We start from the raw sequence: 13,612 nt of genomic DNA, 5'->3' as shown, positions 1-13,612 counted from the left end.
GCTAAATACCCTGCTGAAGCTAGACTCCTTTGAAGCGTTTTAAATATGACAGGCTATGCGATGTTGTACTCCAAATCAATTTGAAATCCCAAACGTCACCTCTGATAGTATCAACTTATGTAGTCAACGTCCTGTCTCTTTGCATTTCGTGCGAAACATTTCAGCCAATTAGCACACGCATGTTTGCTTAGACTTAACTGCCGCTGACTTGCTTCCAGTATGCCATGGCAGAGGCGGGTGTAAAGAAAAGAAGTTCGCAATGGCCGGTCATTTTGGTCTCAGCTGAACGTCAGTCGTGCAGGCAAAGAGACACAATTGGACACCCCCACTTCCGCTTCATCTAGGCGCCGCCCAGCTCTGCCAAGGAAGGCAAGGGGATTAAAACACCACAGGAGCAGCACACGGCCGTTTCATTCCAAGCGCCGTATCCGCCCCCGACCGTCACTCTCTCTGCAGCTCGCACGCCGCCATGAGCGCGTCCTGGGACTCGGATCTGTCCTCGATCATCGAGAAGACCAACAACAACCTCAAGCTTCTGCGTAAGATCGGCGACAAACCGCAGGTGCGCTCGCCCGATGTGTCTGTGACTGCTGCAGGCCACCCGTCGGCGCGCCCTCGCGCTTTCGTGGGAGCTCAAGAGGACGCTGGTTCGACATCTTCGCGTGGCTCGGCTCGTCCTCGTGCCTTTATCCGTGGCGATGACGACACGAGCTCCATGGGCTCTCGCGGGTCTGCACGTCCCAAGGCCTACGTTCGAGGGGACGACGATACGGGCTCCATGGGCTCACACACATCGGCCCGTCCTAAAGCTTTTATCCGTGCAGACGACGACTCGGGCTCGGTGTCTTCAAGGGCTTCGGCCAGACCCAAGGCGTTCATCCGGCCTGATGACGATGTGGGCTCTGCATCCTCCAGAGCTTCGGCCCGACCCAAGGCCTTCATTCGTGCAGATGATGACAGCGGCTCCGTGTCGTCGAGAGCTTCGGCCAGGCCCAAGGCCTTTATCCGAGGAGATGACGACACCGGCTCCATGTCTTCGCGCTCTTCTGCTCGTCCCAAGGCTTTTGTCCGCGGTGACGACGACACGGGCTCTATGAACAGCAGCCAGGGTATCGGCCGCTCCCGCCTCGACTCTGGTAGTAGCTCCGGCCGCCCTCACGTAGGTATCGCCGGTGGCGGCGGGTTGACGGCCGCCATGCTACAGCAACATCGGGCCACTGCCACTGGTGGCACCGGCCTAGGAATGGCTGACTTGGGCGCACAGCGCTCGCGCTTCGACCTGGACGAGACGCGCTCCATGAGCGGCGTGTCGGCCTCCCGTCTCCGACGTCCGCTTGGCGCCAACGGCCGCGTCCCACACGCGCGCGGACTCGGTGCCAGTATGGGACCGCGTATTCGTGTGCCTGACGCCGACATCCCCAGCGACGCCCCGAACCACATGGTGGACGAGATCAAGAAGAGTCTGGAGACTCATTTCGCCTCTCGCAACGGCGCAGTGGACAAGAAAGTGGCCGACTTACGCACAGACGTGGCCGGCCTGACTACCCAGACGTCCTCGCTCAGCTCGCAGATCTCGGAGCTGCGCGACGCTGTACTCGTGTCGGCTAACAGCAGTCCGTCGATTAACGCTCCGTCCGCGTCGGACCCCAAGATCTTTGCCAGTGTCCAAGCCAACGCCGCCGCTATCGCTCGCCTGGAAGAGCACAGCGCCGACTTGTTGGGTCGTAAAGTGAGTGTGGACCGCGAATTGACGGAACTCGGCTCTCGAGTCAAAGCGCTGTCGTCTGCGACCATGAAGATCCCGACGCTGGAAGACAACGTTGAGGCGCTGGTCGCCAACCGTCAGAAACAGGAGCAGGGATTGTTCAAGCTTGCAGACAGAGTGCAGCTCATGCATCGCCAGATGGGCAGCTTGGTGGACATGAAGGCTGTGGAGAATCTGCTGAGCATTCGACTCACGCGCGAGTTCCGCGAGATGGAGGACCGATTGGCCCAGAACGTGGTCCGCATGGCCGAGAAGATGGAGCTGAAGGTGCAGAGCATGGAGAAGCAGTCGTTCTCGCAGCGCCAGGAGAGTCTGGCCGCGCTCAAGAGCGATTTGACGGACGATATCCAGCGTCTCCAGAGCTCGGCCCTGCGCAAGAGCGACCTGCTGCCGCTCCAGAACGCCCAGACGCAGAGCAAGGAAGACGTGGCCCAGCTCTCGAGCGCACTCGACCGTCAGGAGAAGAAGCTGCAGGACGCCAAGCTGGCCAACGCCGCGCTGCGTGACGAGCTGGCCGATGCTCGTACTGAGCTGAACAAGGCGCTGCAGAGCCAGCAACGCAGCACTTCGGCCTTGATGGAGGAAAAACTGGAGCAGATCACGACCAAGAGCAAGGAGAAGTCCAGCAAGGTCGACGACCAGCTCTCCGAGTTGGCCAAAAAGCAGAAAAAACTCGAGGAAGCCACGAAGACGCTGCAAGAAACAATGACCCAGGTGAAGGCCGAGGCTGGCCAGCGCTGGAGCCGCAGCTCGGCCGACCGGGAGGAGGAGAACGACAAGCTGCGTCAACGTTTGGCCCGCTCTGTCGCTGAGCTTGAGGCTCTGGCCACAACCAAGGCCGAAGTGGAGCGCCGCTTTACCAGCGAGGAGCAGAATTTCCAGTCGCGACTAAAGGAGCTGCGTGTGACGTTAACGGATACGGAGAAACAGAAAGAAGCGCAACGATTGGAGCTTATGCAGAAGCTACAGGAGGAAAGCAAGTTAATGGGCGTCGCACAGGGCAAGAACTCGCTGCTGGAGACCTTGCTGGCCCGTGAAAAGGCCGAGAATGAGGAGAAGAACGAGCTGGTGCGCAAGTCCAAGAAGGAGGTGACTGAGGTGCGCGAGCAGATCCGTAACTTGGAGAGCGAGAAGGAGAAGAAGGTCCGCCAACTGACGTCTGAGCTGCAGGCCAAGCAGACGCAGGTGGGGCTGCTGACCAAGACCTTGAAGCGTATTGAGACGGCCTCGGCCAAGTTGTTGGATTTGTCCAAGCGTGAGGCGAAGACTGTGCGTCGCGTGAAGGCGACGAAGGAGCACGAGCTGTTCATTGCGCAGTTGAAGCTCAAGGAAATGGAGCGCGTGGCGCAGGCTCTCCAGAACGGCGACGAGATGAAGAAGCAAGCTGCGCTGACCGCGGCTAGCACTGAAGAGCGCAAGGAGCTGGAGAAACTGCTGCTTGAGAGTCAATTGGAGAAAGACGAGCTGAAGCAGGAGCTGGAGGAGATGACGGAGGAGTTCAACGCCGCCAAGGAGAGCCAGAAGGTCATCATGGAGGACACCATCACGAAGCTCTCGAGCGACTACGACGACAAGATCAGCGAGCTGAAGCAGCAGATCGCAGACAAGGAGCAGGCCATGCGTCAACTCCGCGACACGCTGGTGGAAAAGAGCAACTTGGACGCGCTTGAAGACGAGCTGGCTGCGCTCAGGGACGAGAAGAACGACTTGCTGGAGCAGATTCAGCGTGCGCAGATCGAGCACGAGCGTGTGACACTCAAGACCGAGACGAATCTCCGTCTGGAGCACGCGACCGAGTTCGCAGCAATGAAGGCGAAGTTTGAGGAGCGGATATTGGAGCTCGAAGGCGCCAAGTCGGAGCTGGAAAAGACCAAGACGACGGTCGCCGAGCTGGAGAAGGAGCTAAAAGAACAGGAGGCTCTGCACCAGCGGGAGGTGGCGACTCGGACGGATGAGATCAAGGAGGCTCGCAGTAAGATTGACGAGTGCACAGCCCAGATTTTGGACCTTGAAGAGACGAAGGCGCGTCTGGAGGGTGACGTTTCTCAGATGGAGGCCAACATTGGCGGTGCGTCCGCTGAGCAAGAAGAGGAGCTGGAGGCGATCAAGAGTCAGATGCAGACCGAAGTCGAAAAGCTTCGTGCTGAGCTCGCCCTAGTGTCGAGCACTCTTGAGGAGAAGCAGACACAGCTTAGGGAGGCCAAACTGTCCGACGAATTCAACCGCCAGCGCCTGGTGGAGATGGCTATGGCTCAGGAAGAGATGCAGAGTCGCTACGTTTCCCAGATCGACTCGCTCACACTGAAGCTCAACCAGGAGCGTGAGAACTCTCGTGCGCGTGAACAGGACTTGGAGGACACGATCGACAAGCTGAATGCTGACGTCAAGACACTGAAGACGGAGTCCAGCAAGGAGCTGGAGGCTGCGCGCTCGGAGCTGACCGACCAGATGACCGAGTTGACGGCGACTCTGAAGGCGTCGCAGCACCGCGAGCAGCAGTTGCAGTCGCGTCTTAAGCGTATTCTGGAGGAGCTGGTGCAGGCCGCTAACGCCTCGGGGGAGAGCGAAGTGGCCCAGGACGCAGAGATGAGCGACGATGAGGCCATCACGCACCACCTCGACGCGCTGTACGCGACGCACCGCCGTACTGCGCACGAGCTGGATCGTCTCCAGGCCGAGTACGAGCTGACTGTGAAGCAGGCGGCCGCCGACAGTGCCACTGCCCAGGAGCTGGACAACCAGGTGAAGGAGCACGAAACGCAGATCAACGAGCTGGAATCAGTCGTGGAGCAGCTACGAGAAGAGCTTAAGGAACAGTACCACAAGTCTGCTGTCATTGCCAAGGGCTCGGACGAGTTCAGCGACGAGATGGCGACTCTGCGTGAGGAGAAACGCCAACTGGAGCGTCAGCTGCAAGAGGAAGAGAGGGATCGTGAGAAACGTGAAGTTTCGTACCAGCGGAGAACGGAAATGAAGGAACGCGAAGTCGAGGAGCTCCGGAACGAGAACAAGACGTTGACGGCAGCTGTGGCTGCTGTCCGTGAGAAGATTCGCGCGGTTGAGAACGTCAAGTTCAACGACCTGGGCTCGCTGCAGAACAAGCTCAAGGACCTCGAAGAGCGCACGGCAGCGCTCCAGCTGGACGAGAAGAGCGTGGCCAACTTGGAGCAGGACTTCACTGCTACTCGTCACGAAATTGTGACGCTGACGGCCGAAGTGCAGTCTCTTTACCAGAAGCTAACGGCTTGCTGTGGTATCGTGGAGTGGAGTGAGCTTCGTGCCAGTGTCTTTGACGAAGAGGAGAAGCTGACTCGCGTGCGCTCGGAGAATGCTCGTGAGCTGGCCAAGGTCGAGTCTGTGGAGCAGGAAGTACTGACGAATGCTGAGTTCCTGAACGCTTTGCTAGTCGCGCATGGATCGACGGGAGGCGATGGAGACCTGCTGAATGATTTCCGGTGGATGCAGAAGTACGCGTCGATCGCCCCCGAGATTGTGGAGAAGCTCCGGACCGTGGAGACCCGGTTACGAGACGCGGTGCTGGATGACTCGACTTGGCTGTTCCAGGGAGCGTCAAAGGTCCCCGAGGGTGCTGCGCGACCTCCTAAGTCGCAGAAGTCGGCGGTGGACGGCGCTGCGATCGCTCTGGCGCTCGAGAAGGCGAGGGAGGATTACTTTAGTGAGACGTCGGACGGGGCTGACGAAGAATTGCAGCACGACGTTGATCAGCCCGATGTAGAGCAGGAGGGTCTGGCGGCCCAGGAAGGAGAAGGTGCGAGTCTTGCGCATGTGGATGTGGAGGATCAGGGTTCGATTGGCGCTTTGAGTCATGATGACTCTGGTGGAACTTGTGCTGCTGATGACTTGGTGGTGGCTGAACATGTTGTGCATGATGAGCAGGACAGAAGCCGTGAGAAGCATTTTGATGACGAAGAGTTGAGCGTCACGAGCGAGCAGGATAGGATTGATGAGGATGGACTGGAGTCGCGTGTCGACCGCAAGACCGACGAGACGACCAATGCGCGGATCGAGGCGGGCTTTAGTGGCGATGGCGAGGATGACGACGACATGGCTGAAGAAGTGGAGAGGCGGGTGCTGGAGCACTCTAGTAAGCAGGTGAACCCACGTATTGATAATGAATGTGATGATAGTGATGAATTTGCTACAACGATCGTACATGTCGAGACCGAAGAGCAGTCGGCTGCAGATGCCGAGGAGGCTGATGAGCTGGATCCACTTGAGGAAAGTTCGTTTGATAATGCCGTGATAGCGGCGCTAGAAAGTAGAGAAGCGTACTCGACACCTGATCTAATTTCATCACGCACAAATCAGAGATGCGAGGTAGAAGCTGACTCGGAAGCTTACGTGGCGCAAGACGCCATTACCGAGAGCTCGTTTGACGAATCGATGCTGTCAGATAACGACGAGGCGAACTGCGATGACGTTCATCAGGTTGGCTCGTATAGTGCATTGCCGAGTGAGCGTGTTTTTCAGAGCAATAACTCGTTTTTAAGCATGGAAAGTGGAGCAGAGGTAGTAGAAGGGTCCTCACCAAACATTGGGCAACTGGAACAAGATAATGGAGTAGAAGCGTCGTCAGCGAGTAGGAATCCTGCTGGACAGTTGGCGGAGGAGCTTGGCGAGCTGAAAGAATCAGCAACGAGCAAAGAACTGGAGAAGTCAGCACGCGAACATGAAGAAGAGTCAGCGCCAGATGAGGCGAGAGGTGATGAGGACCACGTAGTAACTGAACTATCATCGACGGTGAGGAGAATCCCCTTGGGAGATTTTGACGGTAAAAGCTGGAAGAATGCCGAGACCAAGCCTTCTCACCACGTGGATAACGCGTTGGACGAATTGTCGGCCAGTGGCGACCGAGACGTTTTAGTTGAGCGCTCCCGGGAGGGTAACGAGTTGGAACAATCGGTAGGCCATGATCATTCTGAGGATATGGGACAATCAACTTCTAGTTTGCGGGGAATCACGCACCGTGCTGAAGGAGCTTCATATTTGGGCGACGATACTGCTGTAGCTACATGTAGTCTTAGCGTGGAGGATGATGCATCGATGGAATCACTTGATGAGAGTGAAGAGCATTCGACAGCAAGTGATGCCATTGTAGCTCATGAAGACGGCAATGTGGAAGCGTCCTCCTCAAGTCTGGCAAGTGAGGCACGCGACAACTATAACAAATCTTCCACTGGTAGAACCTCAGACATACAGCCGCATGATAGCGAGGACGATGGTATTCACACTGATCGCCGCGAAGCAGTTGTTTTCCGATCCGATATACTGGAGAGCTCGTTCGACCCAGACGTGCAGTCAGATTTCAATGACGAAGCTAGTGCAGAGCTATCAACTCTACCGATCAAGCGCCAAGATGAAGCCGAAGACGAGTGGTCTCAAGAGCAGCTCCGAGTAGCAGAGCATTCTCTGGATGGAGCGTTAGTACCGGAGGACGATGAGAAAGCTGCTACCGGTACGCTTGCGTCTGACCCTGCACCACCACTGGCACTTAGCATCGAGGACGACGAAAATTCGGTAGAGGAGACGATGGCTGCGCAAACTCAACCGATAGCAAGTCTGAATCGATTTGGCATGGGCTCTCGTCGCTTCAACCTCGAAGAAGACGATGAGATGGACGAGATTGAACGCTTGCTACTGGACCAAAGTGCGACCAGTTTGCAAAAGAGGCAGCAACGTTCTGGTCGATCCTCTACAATGGATGATGAAGATGAGATTGGAGAGCCTTCTCTGCAGTATCGAGGCAATGAAAGTGACGAGTTCGGAGAAGAGTCAAATGCGTTCAAAGGACGACAACGAGTTCGAAGAAGATTTGGCTATCGATGAGTCAGACAGCAACACGTTGGCGGATCAGCATGACGAGGACAGTGCAGCTGCAGAATTGCCGACAACTGGGAGGAGATCCGAGCTGTCCGAATCTTGTGACGAGGCAAATACGAAAAATATATCGGCTTCAAGCTTCGAGGGCGTGGAAACCAAGCGCCTTCACGAGGAGCATGCCACGATAAGATCGGAGATTGAATTGGATCAATCAGCAGCAAGTATCGCGAGTGCCGAATCGGAAGAATCGACGCCAAGCGCTGGTAATAACACCGCAGCAGCAAGCAGTTACGCACAGTACAGTGAAGCCTCTCTTGAAAGAGCCTCAAGGCACACAAACGATGATACTCTGGCGTTCCAGAGTGCCGACGACGACACTGAGCCCAATCCACTCGAGAATTCATTCGACGAAGGCATGCAGTCAGACGGAGCATCACCAATTGCACGCCGTTTAGAGGAAGGCGATAGCTCGGAAGAGGAGACGATGGCAGTGCAAACCCAGTTGACATTCTCAGCAAGTCTGAGTCGATTTGGCACGGGTTCTCGTCGCTCGAATCTCGAAGAAGACGATGAAATGGATGAGATTGAACGTTTGCTACTGGACCAAAGTGCGTCCAGTATGCAAAAGAGACAACAACAGCCTGGTCGATCCTCTACAATGGATGATGACGATGAGTTTGGAGAATCATCTCTGCAGTCACGAGGCGAAGAAAGTGACGAGTTCGGAGAAGAGTCAATGCGCTCAAAGGACGACAACGAGTTTGTAGACGTATCGAAACGGTCGGGTGACGACACAGTCGATGTGCTATCGGCTCACGACAAACAACTGTTACCAAGCAGTCTGACGAGACGTAGACTTACAGAAGAATACGAAGGGAACGAAGTATCGGAAGAATTAACGTCAGCTATGAGGAGGACTCCATCGGAGGAATCCGCTGCAAGTCTGAAGAATGTCGAACACGAGCCTCCTCACGAGGACAATGAATTGGAACAATCTGCAGCAAGTATTGCGAGTGGCGACTACGCCGAGGAGCTGGAAGAGTCAGCATCAAGTGTGCAGAGTACTACGCAACGCTACAAAGGCAAAAATTGTAATATTTCAGTAGCCCGAGCCGATACCGAGCAGTTAGATGCAAGTAACTCGTTCGATAACGATGCGGCTACAGACGATCTATACACCTACGCAACCGACCCATTGCAAGGATCGGCATTAAGCGTGGATAATGACGGTAGTGATTTGGAAGAGTCATCTTCAAGTCTGGCAAGTGGGTCCCGTGGCGAGGACGCTCCTGCTAGAGCCACGCTTGACGACGCCAGTTACACCAATCGTGACGCAGTGGTTGAATCCCGACCAGACCCTCTCGAGAGCTCATTCGACGCAGATGTGGAACCGGATGGAGACGACGAGGCTAGAGCAAGTTACGATACAGAGATTGCCACACAACCGACGAAGCACCGAGAAGAAGCTGACGATAAATGGAGCGACGAGCAGTTACGGCACGCACATCCTCCGGGTAGGTTTATGGCCGGGGAAGAAGAGAGCGACGTAGATGACAACGAGCCTGCTCGTACTCCAGCCATGACTCTACGAATGGAGGAAGACGAGAGCTCAGAGGAGACGAGGCCTGTGCAAACTCAACCGACATTCTCAGCAAGCCTGACGCGATTGGGCATGAGCTCTCGTCGCTTAAACCTCGAAGAAGACGATGAGATGGACGAGATTGAACGCTTGCTACTGGACCAAAGAGCGTCCAGTAGGCAAAAGAGGCAGCAGCAGCCTAGACCTGGTGCTAGGGATGATGAGGGTGAGTTTGGAGAGTCTTCCGTGCAGTCACGAGACGATGAGGAGGATGCGATTGGTGGAGATTCCATTCGTTCACATGAGGATGATAACGAGTGTGGAGGCGTATTAACTAGGCCGCGGGGCAACGAGTTCGATGCAAGATCAATCCAACACGACGAAGAAATAGGACGTCAACACGGTGATCAGGTTACTGGAGGCACTAGACACCAGGTCAGCGATGACGACGATGAAGTTGGAGAGGATGACGCGTTGGAAGCATCACCCGCCAGATTCGACGAAGGAGCTATAGCTGCCAGTTTTGACGAGGATACCGAGCTGGAACTAGCCGCTGCAGGTATCCCGAGTAGTCATCAAGCCGAGGAGATTACTACTTTTAAAGAATCGACGTCAAGTATGCGGAGTGGTGACCAACACGTCACACACGGCAATGCGTTACAAGACTCAGCTGCGAGGATGGACACAATCGAGTTAGCACATGGCGAGGCAACGAAACCCTCAGTAGAAGACTCAGTTTCAGATGTTGAGAAGGATACTGGTCTACACACCGATGGAGTAGAACACGCTACGTCGAGCTTCGATACTACCGCAGTAGCGTTTGAAGAAGATGAGGGTAATGCTTCGGAAGCGTCCTCCTCATGTCTGGCAAGTGAGGCACGCGACAACTATAGCAGATCTTCCACTGGTAGAACCTCAGACATACAGCCGCATGATAGCGAGGACGATGGTATTCACACTGATCGCCGCGAAGCAGTTGTTTCCCGATCCGATATACTGGAGAGCTCGTTCGACCCAGACGTGCAGTCAGATTTCAATGACGAAGCTAGTGCAGAGCTATCTACTCTACCGATCAAGCGCCAAGATGAAGCCGAAGACGAGTGGTCTCAAGAGCAGCTCCGAGTAGCAGAGCATTCTCTGGATGGAGCGTTAGTACCGGAGGACGATGAGAAAGCTGCTACCGGTACACTTGCATCTGACCCTGCACCACCACTAACACTTAGCATCGAGGACGACGAAAATTCGGTTGAGGAGACGATGGCTGCGCAAAGTCAACCGATAGCAAGTCTGAATCGATTTGGCATGGGCTCTCGTCGCTTCAACCTCGAAGAAGACGATGAGATGGACGAGATTGAACGCTTGCTACTGGACCAAAGTGCGACCAGTTTGCAAAAGAGGCAGCAACGCTCTGGTCGTTCCTCTACAATGGATGATGAAGATGAGTTTGGAGAATCATCTCTCCAGTCACGGGGCGATGAAAGTGACGAGTTTAGTGGGAATTCTAGCTCACGTGAAGAGAACGAACTCGAAGGTGTTTCGACCAGGCAGTGGGACAGTGCCTTTGCTGTGCGGTCGACTCGAAGTAATGAAGCACGGCAGCAACAAGGTGAGCGATTCACTAGACCGAATGTAACTGATGATGACGACGAGTTAGCAGAATTATCTCGAGAATCACACACCGACGACATCGAGTTTGGCAAGGATTCTCTGCGATTGCGAGCGCACCACGGCGAGGAGGGCGAGACTTTAATCCGATCCAGATCGCACGAGGAAGAAAAATTCGAAGAAGCTTCGATTGGATCACGTGATGGCGAGCCAGTTGAAGTGGCGAACACCTCCAGGCTGCATGGGGAAGGCGGGTGGAACTTGCGCGAAACGAACGAGTTGAGTCAGGCATTAAGCAGCTTGCGAGGCGAACACGAGCTTGGTAGAACGCCCATCCACTCATATCTTCAAGAAGAGAACGAACACGACGAATCTACACTCCGATCACACAGGAAGGAGACGCCTGCAGGCCTCTCCGATTCACGCGAGGACTACGAGTTTGGTGAGGCTTCCATGCGTAGCGGATCGGATGAAGATGACGACGACTTTGGCGAGATGTCGATCCCGCTCCAGGAAGAAGAGCCAGCAGCTCCTCCTGCACCGTCACGCTTACTAAATGTACGCGATGTCGAATATTCTACTCGACCTGCTAACTTCAGTGGCAGAGATGTAGTATCCTACCACGAGAGTTTGATGCACTCGCCGGTGAAGCCATCAAACAACACGACGGCAGCAGCTTCTCACAATGACAGCGCCAGTGAAGTAGAACGAGACTACATGGACGATTCCTTTGACCTCGACGAGTCTCTGGAGGAACAAGAAGACGGCGACGAGAGAGACGTATAACTTAAAAGGCGATAACGCTAAAAATACAAAGGCATTCTGATTATTAGACTCCAATCTCGTTCATCAGCGACGATAGGCACTGGCACCGACAAAAGACGGCGCTCCTGGCTCTTGACTCGCCAGTAGCAGCTTCCGGTATCGATCTAGAGATTCAGCTCCTAGCAAACCGCCGAACTTGACTTGGCCGACACCTGATCCCATCGCCAGAGCTGCAAAAATGTCAGCGTCTGCACCTGGTTGTCCAGCCGAAGCCCCTAAGATCACAGCGAGTCCAAGATGTTGAGCGTCCGTGATGGCTTGCAGGAGTCTTGACACTGTCGGGAACTGATGCGGAACGAGAAGCACCGTGTTGCAGGCGCGTTCTTCGCTCAGAACCGTCAGTCCGTGGCGTTCCACAGCTGCTCGACATACAACTTGAACGCGACAGTTGGGATCACCGCCAAGTCCCGCTCCTTCCTTCGCGTCTGTTGCTCCACCTTCGGCGGGTTCTCCAAAAGCCAAGACACTCCTTCCATCCAATTCATTTTCAGAGCTGTTTAAAGCCGCAAAGCTCTTGACGTCGCCGGCGTCGAGCGGATCGACGACAGTCGTAATCCCCAGCTCTTTAACGCTGCTGCGCACAATATCCAGCAACTCGTCACTATTCTTGAGCGCACCACTCGACCCAGGCACCCACCGGTCCGTATTGTACGGGAACGACCGAGGCGTCTCGTTGTCGTCTTCATTTTGGACTGTATCACTGTCGGGGGATACAACGAATTCGGACGCAGCGAAGTCTACGCCAAAGTCTACACGTAACGGAGAGGCACTCGCAGTCGAGATCACTTGTCCTTCTGGGGCTTCAAGTTGCGCTCGAACGTCGTCCGCAGCCGCACGAACAATGTGCAAAACCTCCTCAAGACTTTGGACTTGCGGCGCAAACCCACCGAACGCTCCGCGATTGGTAAACCCAACGCCGCGAGCTTCCAGTTGTGTACGCAGTGCAGAATTGAACTCCACGGCGATCTGCAACGCGTCAGCGAAGCTCGCGGCACTCGTCGGCGTCATCAGAACTTCCTGTGCGAACAGTTTATTGGATGCGTACTTGCCGCCGTTCACGACGCTGAAGAGCGGCATGGGGACGCACTGGTTCTCCAACGGGAGTTCTTGCAGCTTGGCCACGTAGTCACGAAGCGGCACCTCGGCGTACTTGGCTCCAGCCTGACAAACGGCGAACGAAGTCGCTAGACACACGTTGCGTCCCAACGTCGTGTCCAGATTCTGCAGAATTGTGTCGAGCGCATGCTGATCCGTAGGCTCCGTGTTTACAAGCTTTTCCGTCAGTATTTCTTGTGCTGCAGCCGCAATCTTTTCGAACCCTCGACCGCCGTAGCGAAGTGTGCTAGGAGAAACGTCAGTTGTACCATCACTGTCTTCCTCTTGACGCTTTGATTCACGATCCGTGATGCCCCCCGCTTCGGCTGAGCAGCACCCTTCAAAGATGCCTTTGCCAGTATGCAGCCTCACTAGCACTGTGGGACCCCCCGAGGCGTCCAAAACTTCACACACTTGTACGAACAAAACGCCGCGCTTGGCCGTCGCCCGTGCGTACAGCAGCGACGAGAGCATGAGAAACGGGTCTTCTGGTCGTGTAGCCACCACCTGGTTGATCACGTCGTTCAATGACGCTTCGAGCGAGTGCTCGGCCACGTAGGCCTCGACCAAGTCTCGCTCTCGCCCTTGCTCCTCTTCATCGTCTTCATCTTGATCCTCTCGTGGGTCATGCTGCTGCACCATTTCTCTCTTAAAAAGATAATTTAATGGAGACTTTCAATTGCGACCTTTGATGATCAAGAGGATACTTTTCGCGACTGGCAGAATGTAGCCATATTCTTGTCAGGGAGCAAGCTTCCTTGTGTGCAGCAAACGATAAATGCTTGCTAGTGGCGGGATCTTGACGGAAGGAGACATGGAACCAGCATGGAAGGTGATAATTTTAGCGGCTTTTGTCTTCCAGGCTATCAATAAGACCTCGAGCGAGTCGAATATACTGGAAA

The 13,612-nt window shown here is 55.1% G+C and overlaps 2 protein-coding genes across 2 annotated transcripts; one reads left to right on the top strand and one right to left on the bottom strand.

The window, feature by feature from the left end:
* Positions 1-469: 469 nt before the first annotated feature.
* On the top strand, positions 470-11,346 carry PITG_16058 (uncharacterized protein; the record flags this gene model as incomplete). Its single annotated transcript, XM_002897787.1, has 5 exons — positions 470-6,688; positions 6,986-7,433; positions 7,540-10,791; positions 10,840-11,112; positions 11,252-11,346. The coding sequence occupies 5 exons, from the start codon at positions 470-472 to the stop codon at positions 11,344-11,346; spliced, it is 10,287 nt and encodes a 3,428-aa protein (XP_002897833.1).
* A 293-nt stretch (positions 11,347-11,639) lies between these two features.
* PITG_16057 (enolase-like protein, putative) lies at positions 11,640-13,352 on the bottom strand (the record flags this gene model as incomplete). Its single annotated transcript, XM_002897786.1, has 1 exon — positions 11,640-13,352. One exon carries the CDS (start codon positions 13,350-13,352, stop codon positions 11,640-11,642), a length of 1,713 nt encoding a protein of 570 aa, XP_002897832.1.
* Positions 13,353-13,612: the final 260 nt, after the last annotated feature.

The sequence above is a fragment of the Phytophthora infestans genome, genomic scaffold (assembly GCF_000142945.1).
Source record: "Phytophthora infestans T30-4 supercont1.41 genomic scaffold, whole genome shotgun sequence".
In the NCBI taxonomy this organism is placed as follows: Eukaryota; Oomycota; class Peronosporomycetes; order Peronosporales; family Peronosporaceae; genus Phytophthora; species Phytophthora infestans.
The sequence above is the reverse complement of the archived record's forward strand: the minus strand, read 5'-3'. Positions and strand labels throughout refer to the sequence as shown.